The 10,446-nt window shown below is 42.8% G+C and overlaps 1 protein-coding gene across 2 annotated transcripts in view; it reads left to right on the top strand.

Annotated features, from left to right (window-relative positions):
- Positions 1-5,524: 5,524 nt before the first annotated feature.
- OSBPL10 (oxysterol binding protein like 10) overlaps positions 5,525-10,446 on the top strand; it is a 105,215-nt gene continuing 100,293 nt past the window's right edge. The window contains exon 1 of one of the 2 annotated variants that reach the window (XM_065666159.1): positions 5,525-5,965. In XM_065666159.1, coding sequence (XP_065522231.1) covers positions 5,664-5,965 — 302 coding nt within the window. In that variant the 5' untranslated portion in view covers positions 5,525-5,663. Of the gene's footprint in view, positions 5,966-9,995; positions 10,064-10,446 lie in introns of those variants that run through there. The other variant, XM_065666160.1, reaches the window with a different exon arrangement.

Raw genomic sequence — 10,446 nt, 5'->3', positions numbered from 1 at the left:
TACTCAGTTTCTCATGCTCACTTAATTTCTTTGTACTGGCTTCCTGTTTGTTTCCAATTGTAGTTCAAAGGGTTGATTCTAACTATGCAGAGAATACCTTTCATCATAGTTGTTGTACATCACTCCCTCATGCACACTTAATGACATCCAATGCAAATATACATCATATGCATTCTATAAACTAGTATTCTCTTCAGCTAACTATTTGAAAGTTTGTATTCCAGAGGGTCAGACATTTTTGCCAGTTTTTTTTTCAGCTGGTCTAACCTGCAAATTACAGAGCAGTGCACTATAGCTGACTAGAAACGCTATGATAGTCAAGCTGTGGCAGCACAAATCTCAGTCCAAATGAACTTGCAATGCCTCATGTTAGAATAAGTTACCCTGCAAGCAAGTCTCTGTTTCCTGTCCTTGACTACTTCTGGAAGCAGAGGTAGTTTGATACTTTTGTCATATGCTGTCTCTCTTTTGACTGTTTCCCTGTTACCAGCTTTAAGTTAAGTGAGGTTTAGGTTATGCTGGTGGATAATAACCTGAGTGAGAAGCTGCTGACAACAGGATGAAGTGTGGCAAAGAAATGTATTTAGCATACGTTGTGGGCTTACAGGCACCAGGGAGACAGAATAAGATGCACAGTGATTCAGCAAAGCTAATGCTAAAGTTGCCAGGCAGACTGCAAAGTTAAATGGCAGCCTCTCTATATTCTTGAAATTCTCAGGTCAGAAGCGTTTTACTTATGGATGACATTCTGTTTAAATCTAAGTGAAACCATTATATAAGAGAGAACACAGTGTTAGAATTCTTGTACTATGTCATGAAATGGCCAGATTAGAGGTGTCACTGTTTCTTTCTGACCTTCAAGTCCAGGAATCTATAGAACTGGATCTGAGGAAAGATTGGAGGACATACTGCTGCTGTGCACTGTTCCACATGCTGCATTCATTCCCCAATTGTCTACAACTGGGGAAGCATTAGTGACAGCAGGTGAGACTGTGGCATGAACTGAACTTTAGGGATCATGTCTGGGTCATTCCAGTGCTGACTTCTATAGATCGTTGTGATAGAGGTGCACAGTGGTGTGTTTTTACCCTGAGTATTGCTTGAAGTTTAGTGATAAATGGCTTTAGCCTCCAAAGCTCATGTGAAATTAAGCAGTGTCTCAGAATGACTCTGTAGGGCAAGAAGGAGGAGACAGTAAAACTGAGTAAGCCTTGGGGCATTTCCATGGAATATGTTCAATGCTTGAATGTAGACCGGGCAGAAGTTTGTGTATACCATATAATTATATTCCTCCATAAGATTATGATGTTAGGAAGTTATGTGGAAATCTGGTGGCGGAAGGAGGTGCAAACAAGAGATTGGAAAGTAATTTGAGAAAATTGTTTGTTAGGGGAGCATTAAAAAGGCATAGAAACCCAAAGCAAGATGATCAGGAAACAGAAATTAGCAAATGCATTATGATTATGAGCTGACCTTGTTCTAGAAGCTAAAACTGTGTAGCTTAGCAAAAGATGGAGAACCATCTCTGTTTCCCGATAAGGGCAAATGGTATTGAATTTGTTATCTTAGCAGATGTTTTGCTTTCTAAAAGGTGAGATAAATAATGAGTTATTTTGAGTCTTTGGAGTACTTAATGAAAGAGGCAAAACTCTGGTTTGGTCAGAGAGTGAAAGTAACATTTTAAAGGACCACTGTAAGGAAGCAGCTGTGTTACCCTGGAAACAGTGAGACTCTAAATTAGGCAGGTTGCTGTTAATAAATAGCTAATTGAGGATACTTGTAACAAAACATAAATCATGCAGTATTAATTCAGTGTGTATTACCCTGAAGTCTAGGTCTACTGGGACACACCATTAGGTAGTCAAAAAAAATTACAGGTCTCGTATTAAAAATAAATATAAAAAAAAAGTAAGTATTAAAAATAAATGAGGATAGGGGCTCACTGATAGCAAGATTGCTATGAAAGGTTGCCCAGCTCTGTCAGATTGCAACAGTATGTACATAATGGGAAGGGAAAAGGGATGAGAAGAATTACATATTCTTTTGCTTAAATACAATGTAAAAACTGCATAGAGTGCTAGTATCTAGCTCTAAAGGACCTCTGGTTAACCAAGGGGAAAGAATCCTTAATATATGAAAAGCTGCACTATAGGTTAAACAAAAGGTCTACCTATTCCAGTACTTATTCCTTCCACTAACAGGTACTCAGAGAAAGACTCAAGAACAGGGCAGGGATTATTTCATCAATAAACAGTCTTCAAGAAGTCAGAAGTTTAGGGCCTTTCTGAACTTATCCAAATATATCCAAAACAATTTGGTCAATGTCATTTAAAGATTCTTCAAAAACAATTGCTTTGTTTGGCATCCCAAACCATCTCACAACAAGGAGTTTTACAAGTACAAATCGTGTGAAAAAGTAGTTTCTTGTGCTTGTTGTAAGCCAGCTGCCCCATGGTTCTTGTTTCATGAGAAGCACATTTTGTACACTAGTTGTCTCTTTTCCAGCTGGAAACCCTGTTAGCTCTCTCCACATAGAAAAGCTGTCGTTCATACCTTTTCTCTTTTTACTCTGTTCTTTTTGAAGGAATATTATAAATGCGGAGTATACAGGCTCTGGCTGTACTATGGATTTATATAGCAGCACGCTGTTGTTTCTGTTTTCCTAATGAGCTCATCACAGCTATTTGCTTGATTACCCTTAAACAGTGAGATGGGGTTTTCAAAGGACTATTTAAAATTACTCCAAGGTCTCTTTTCTGAGAGACTATAGCTAATTTTTGGATCATCATTGTGGATATGAAGTAGTAGCTATTTTCTCCCCATGTGCTTTATTTTTTTAGCAACATTAAATTTCGACTGCCATTTTATCAGTGATTTAATCACTACTATAAGATCCTTGTGCTATTTTTTGCACTTGATTCTAGTTTTAACTATGAGTGAATGAGAAGGGATTCTGATTTAAGAACACTCAGTAACATAGATCCCAACTCAGAGAAGTGAAAAGTGGCCATTTATTCCTGTGTTTTGTATCCCATCTATTAACTAGTTTATAACCTATAAGGGGACTTCCTATATTATCATACCACAGTAATCCTTCTAGCAGCAGTTAAGAATGTTTTGGGATTTTGGGGACATGGTATACCTACAGCCCATTGTCCCTCTCATTTCAGAAACTCCCCGATGAGTGCCTCACTGTTGCTTGAATTTTATTGTATACAAAGATGCAGAAAGGCATCTCTATATCTGTGTAAGATGGTTTCTTTTCCTGACATAATCCTCTCCCAGTAAATTCCATGGAAGGCAGAAAAAAATTACATTCATTACCTATAATGTAGAAAGTATATAGGTAATGTGTTGCAGTGGCTAATGTGATGACACTGTTACTCCATTAAATCATTTTGTCCCACTGTTCTGGGCTATCATTGTAACTGATCACGAAGAGAAGTGAAGGGATCTCATCCTTGTCTCTAGTAAGCAGGGTCTGAGCTTTCTGAAGGATTATGTTTTGTTTGTCCCAGTGTCTTCTGAAAATTGTGGTCATGAGAAGTGGTGTAGTTGAGCCTGAGTATGAAGATTTTCAGATTGTGGTCATGGAGTTTCTTCCCATAGTGAGCGATGGGATGCAGTTCCATTGAGTATCTTAAGTAACAGCTCTGACTTGGAAAACTAGTTACTTTAAGTTATTTTGTTCTAAAAAATAACTGAGTTAATAATCTTTGCCTGTACTCTAAGAGATGTGCATTAAATGTTCCACCAATGAAATACCACATTAAAATTCAAGTTTCCAGACTGCAGTGCCTCAGTATTTAGCTAAAATGTGAGAAGTTTAACCATCCAAAATTCAGGATCAGGTTGCCCAACATTTCAGCTACCCAACCACAACACATATGGTATGATTTTCCAGGGAGCAAACTGGAAGAAGCAAAATTAGGAACTCTCCTCTCTATACTGCTTTATATGGGGAATATAGACCTCTAGCTGTATGTGGATTAGGATGGTTTGAGTATCTTCTGAGGTGCAGAACACAGGGAACACAAGATACAGACTGTACACAGACTGTAAAACTTTCCAGTTTCAGTGGGATTAAAGCACGAGAGATACTTTCTTGTGCTTATTCTAAGCCAGCTGCCCCGTGGTTCTTGTTTGATGGCAAACACTGTTTTGTACACTGTTGTCTCTTTTTCTTTATGGCAGCTGATACTTTGCCATAGACTCTCTGAGCTCCTCTGTATTTCAGATCTCCAATTATTAAATGACAACAAGAATAACCACATCTCTAGCATGCTGTGAAGAAACATAATTGTAACAGAACTGAGACACTTGGCTAATGAAGCAAGGATGGCCACAGAAGTGATTTTTGGATATTGAAGCACACAGCTTTGTAAAGAGCTGACTACAATGACTTGCTTAGCTTTTTACAGTGATGTGGAAGTTGCATCTTTTGTTCTCAGATGTGACTTAACCCACAGTGATGTTTTTTCCAAAGTCTGGGTAAATGACAGGACTGATTATAGGGAGTGCTGGTCAGTGAGAAACTAACATGAGCCGGCAGTGTGCACTCACAGCCCAGAAAGCCAACCATATCCTGGTCTGCATCAAAAGGAGCGTGACCAGGGGGTCGAAGGAGGTGATCCTGCCCCTCTACTCTGCTCTCGTGAGACCTCACTTGGAGTATTGTGTGCAGTTCTGGTGTCCTCAACATAAAAAGGACATGGAGCTGTTGGAACAAGTGCAGAGGAGGGCCACGAGGATGATCAGGGGACTGGAGCACCTCCCGTATGAAGACAGGCTGAGGAAGCTGGGGCTGTTCAGCCTGGAGCTGCATGGAGACCTCAGAGCAGCTTCCAGTGTCTGAAGGGCACTGCAAGGATGCTGGAGAGGGACAATTTATCAGAGGCCGTTGTGGCAGAACAAAGGGTAATGAGTTCAAACTTGGAACAGGGAAGATTTAAGTTAGATGTAAGACAGAAATCTTCACTGTGAGAGCATTCAGAGACTGGCACAGGGTGCCCAGAGATATCTGTGGCTGTCCCATCCCTGGCAGGGTTCAAGGCCAGGTTGGACAGGGTTTAGAGCAAACCGCTGTAGTGGAAGGTGTCCTTGCCCATGGCAGGAGGTTGGAACTAGCTGGTCTTAAGGTCTTTTCCAACTTTTAACCATTCCATGATTCTATGGTATGGTATGTCGACACACATTATGTGCAGCAGCACATGCTGTGCATCGGGCACAACTGCCATGCTCCTGGCTGCTGGGCACACCACCGGCCTCTCGGTTTGTGCCAGTGCACTGCTGCGTGGGCAATCCAGGCCTCGCTGTCACGCTCCGAGGTAACGCGATGCGCCCCAGCCCGTTCCGGTGCCACGCTCCGCGCCCAGGCGGGCACAGCTTCCGTGTCCGCTGGCCCTTGCCCACACACCCCGGGCGGCCCCCGTTGCTGCGTGCCGCCCGGCTGGCGCCGCTAGGGCAGCGGCCCGGCCGGGCTCTGCTCCGGCCGCCGCCCCGCTCCCCGCAGCGGGTCGCGCTGAGGCAGCGCGGCGGTTCCCTCGCCCGGCGCGGCGCGGCCCGGCCCCTTCTCCCTTGGGCCCCGCCCCTCCGCGCGCCGCCTGTGGATCAGGGCTCTGCCGGGGCGGGCGGCGGGCGTGCGGCGTGTGCTGCGGGGCTCCATGGAGAAGCCGGCTGCGGTGAGCGAGGGCGGTAGCAACAGCAGCAGCCGCAGCAGCAGCCGCCCCACATCGGCGGGCTCGTCCCCCTCGTCCTCCTCCGCCAGCCGCGGGCTGCCGGGCCGTGCGGCGGCGAGGCTGGATGGAGGCGGCGGGGGTGGCGGCGGCAGCGGCGGCGGCAGCCCCGGCTCAGCGGCGGGCAGCCCGTGGTGCACGCAGGCGCCCGGCGGCGGCAGGCGGCGGGAGCCGGTGCTGGAAGGGACGCTGAGCAAATACACCAATCTGCTGCAGGGCTGGCAGAGCAGGTAAACCGCCGGGCCCGCGGTCCTCACCCCCAGTCGCCCCCCGCCACAAGATGGTGTCCGGGCAGCCGCCGCCCCTTCCCCAGCCGCCGCGGGCAGGTAGGCCGGGCTTTGTCGCCATCTCTGCCCGAGGCCCCGCGCCTTGCCTTTCCGCTTCCCTTCCTTCTGCGTTACTTGTGTGTCTCCCCAGCCGAGGGAGCGTAAGGACGGGGCGGGGGCAGCCCGGTGCTGGCGGGGCAGGGGGTGGTTGAGGATGTATATGCTGGTCTGCCGGCTGCGTCCCGTTTTGGAGCTCCTTTTCTATCACGTTAGACTTCTGCTGTGAAGTTATCTTGGATAACTACAGAATGAAAAACTGGGTGAGAGTCTCCCAAATAAATGGGGAAAAAATGATACGGTTGTAATTATTATTACAGTTACCTGTGTGTTCATTAAGATCTCTTCTGTTGCTATATCCTACCTGTTTGACAAGTTTTAATTTATGTTGGGAATGGTGACAGGCCCTGGTCCTGCAATTTGTTGGGTGTGGACATCCCGATGTGCATCTGCGGAACTCCCTGGTTTTGAATCTAGGATCTCGGTGTGAAATTATTTACAGAGTTGAAGCCCAGAGTCTGCAGTTAAAAATGCTGTATTGAGATCTGCTGAAATTGAGAGAGAAGCAAATGCTGTAGAGAGAACATGTACAGGACTAGTTACAACCCCCTGCACAAACCCTTAGAAAACAAGCACACACACACAAGCCTACTAAAACCTGCTGTTGCTTATACTGAGTGATCCCAAGCAGTAAGAACATGGGCCTGGCTGGGACCTTGGTGTCCTGACAGTAGTTTTAAAGCATTTGTAAATGACAGAGTTAAATTGCACAAATGCCAGTGATGCTGTGATGCTGACTCGTGTGGGGCTACATCAGTGGTAGGAGTACTATAGCAGTACTTCCTGGAAAGTTTAAGGAGCTGGTCAACTCTGTATGCTGGAGGTGTGCCAGTTGTGAGTGATAATGAATATGTTTGGTATGGTTTGGACACGTGCTTATCTCCATAGAAGTAGACTGCTTCAGTGTAGACACAGAGAAGGCCCTTTACTGTCATTCAGTTACTGCAGTTCTGTGCTAGATTCACAGTACACCTGTGTCTGTTGCAGTCTTCCTGTAGTTTTCTTTAAAAACCAAATAAACACATCTTAACACCTAAAGTGTAGGACTAAAATGCATGACTAAAAATTAAAAAAGCCTAACACCTCTTTTTGTAGAAATGGTGACTCTTTAATGTGAGTGATTTTAAGGATTGCTTTCATGTAATCTGATGAAATGACAAAGAAGTAATTGCTTGTGAATCTTTTGATCTAGAACTACCTGTTTGTTGTATTTGGGAGCAGGTTAAATATTTGATAAGGCTGACATATAGCGTGTATAATCTGTACGTCCAAGAAACTTAGCTTTTTTCCATTATGTTTTCAGGTAAAAGTCACTTAATTGTACCACAGCACTTGGAAGTTAATGTCTGTTTTTAGCAGTCTTTTTCTAATGCTGCTTTATTGTGCTTTGTGAGTTGCCAATTTTACTTTCTGTTAATCTGACTGTTTGAGCAAGTGGTTTATGATGACACAGAACTTTTAGGCTAAATAACTTGTTTATTTATTTACTCCGCTCTAGTTGATGTATGTATCTGTTGTTTGGGATAGGGAATCTCATACAAGTTCTAAACAGAACAGCTGAAACGAGGCTTACAAAAGTTGGTCTTACTATGTCAGATCCAATAAATGAGTAGCAATCTCGTAGGTTGAGTGTGGTGAGTATCTGTTATGGAGTGTGTTTTCCGTGATTTGGAGCTCAGTCTGTAAGAGTTGCTAAGTGACTTCACAGCTGGTACCTGCAAATCAACCCAGAGTTTATGTGTTACTGAATGATCATACAAATTGGTTCTGAGTTTACTTCATCTGAACAAACACAAGATTGTTTAACCACATGATCAATACCTCCAGATAGTGTGAATATAAATAACATGGAAAAATAAAGCAAAAACTGATGAGTTCAGCAATCATGGATTCGGAATGTGCTTCTTTAAAGTTCCTTATCCATTAGCCTAAGCAATTTAAATGTTTTTAATGTTAGCTTATGCTATGTGGTATTGAAGTTGAAGGGCTTTCCTAGGTTACTCAGCACTTACTGTTCAGAGTCGGCTCTACAAGTCTAAAGAAATTACTGTTATTTGAATTATAATAAAGTAATTTCACTTTTTTATCAATTGTCCTTTAACAAGTGTATGAAAGATAGTTTAGATGAGGCAGTTGAGTGTGAATATTGAAGCATAATACTGCATTTAGAACCATTAACTGAAGTAATTGGAAGGCCTCAAATTCAGTCAATCTGGAGAGCTCTGTTGCTTCCTATTTTCAGAATTTCTGAGGGTTTCTTGTTGGTTACTAAAGAAATCTATTTGCTCTGCTCTAGCAGGTCAGGAACAACCTGATCTGGAAATGAGTGAGGTGGTTTTTCATCATTATACCTAGCAGAAGGAAATGCTGGGTTTTTGCTTGGTTATTTTGGGGCAGTTTGTTGGGTGATAAAGGAGTGGAGTTGCCTGGGCATCTAGACTATTTCCCACTAAAGTCTGTAACTTTCTGTGGATTTACACAGGTATGAGTGCAGAGAGTGGAACTTAAACTAAAACACAGATCCTCTGACGTAAGAACACTTGTGTCTGGTCGCAGACATCGGGGCGTCTGCCTGTCTTTGCATACAAAATTACAAGTAATTATGTTCTCAGAATTGAAGTACTACAAGGAAGCATTTCTGTTGGGATTTATTTGTTCTGTGTGTATGGGAGGGTAATAGCTTGTATTATAAGTGGGAGTTTCGTGGTTGGATGGACAGATATGTCTGTAGAATAATTGTGCAAAACCTATTTTGCATGAATTAATTTGATATTAATGAAATACTTACTGCCTATGGCATTATTACTGTGTTTTTTAATAGATCCATAAAGCCCTGTAAAGTCTTAAAATTCCCTTTGACCAAAGTAGTGTGAAATTCACTTGTGGTTTGCCTCCCCCTTTTCCTTGGAAATGTTTTAGCACTTCAAGAATTTTGTCCCTCAAGTGTGTATGAGCTTGGGCTGGGGCTTAAATTTGGATTTGTAACAGCTGATGGTACTGGTGTTTCTTTTCTGAGTTGGACTGCTCTAAGTTGTTTTGTAGCCCAGGTGTTTTCTAAAGCATTACTTAGGCATATTCCTCTTTCAGGTGAGACATATATCATATTACCAGTCTGCATGAGTCGTGCCCAGTGGTTGGCCACCACCAGGCTCCTTTTGGACTGTAGTTGTATAGGTATACCAATATAAATGCTGGGGAGAAGTCTGTCCAAGAGAAATAAACTGTTTTCTTAATATAGAATAAATCATACTGTCAGGATGCTAACAGTAGACAGTGTCTTGAGAAGGAGAAATTAGCCAGATGCTGATTTAATATTTGTGAAGTTTGCTGAAATGGGAATTTTTTTGTTCTTACTAGAATCAGATTAACACCAACCCCTCCACTACATCATCTTTTTGTCTTGGTGTGTTTCTGGCACATCTACACAGCACTTTGTGTAGGGTGATACCTTCCAGGATTTCCTTTACATTTTGCTGTTGAAATTTTCTCTCTGTTAAGTGCCATTAATGATCACTTACAAAACCAAAACAAATTAAAAAGAAATCTCTGTAAGTGAATATCACTACTTGCTTTGCAGGAAAATTAGAACTTTCAGTTAAGATGTACTTTGCCTTTGTTTAGTTAGCGGTTGATTAAACCTAACTGGTTTAATCACAAACTGGTTGATTTAGTTTGAACAATACTTGCTGTTGCCTCTAAACCAGCTCTACTGGGAGAATGGAGAAGGCTGTTCAAACAGTGAAGTCAAAGAAGGAATTGTAACAAGGTGGTGAGAGAGGCTGAGAAATCCATCATTCCTTGCCCTTCAGTAATGCTTTGAAGAAACATTTGGAAGAAGACAGCTTTGAGGCTGAAATTGAAAAGGATTAAGGAATTGGTTTGCACTCTGGAGATGTGGATTCTGGTTGGGGAACTGTCACGGACATATCTCTTGTCCCCAGGCAGGTAATCGAAGTTCTTTGTTACTCAGCTGCTTGTGTCACATGATGTAAGGGCTGCTTATGCCTATACAGAGGATAATCTAATAATCTAATGCATAAGATTCTTTATGGTAATGTAGGAAAGATGTGTTTAAAACAAATGAGACTTGGACATTTTCACTCAGGAGTATATTTGGAATTTGCAAGTGCACTTCAGAGCTCAGAGGCAGTCTTGTACCAGAGGGAATGAAGTGACAGACAAAATAGAGTGTGGTCTTCCTTTCACCCAGATGTCACACTTAGCTTTCAGACAGTGAAAAAAAGTGGCAGTTGGCACTAACACCGAGGCACTTACTCTTATCTAGGTTTTGTTATTATTAGCTCATTTTGCTGCTAGCTTTTTGAATG

This window comes from Lathamus discolor, chromosome 2 (assembly GCF_037157495.1).
Source record: "Lathamus discolor isolate bLatDis1 chromosome 2, bLatDis1.hap1, whole genome shotgun sequence".
NCBI lineage: Eukaryota > Metazoa > Chordata > Aves > Psittaciformes > Psittacidae > Lathamus > Lathamus discolor.
The sequence above is the reverse complement of the archived record's forward strand: the minus strand, read 5'-3'. Positions and strand labels throughout refer to the sequence as shown.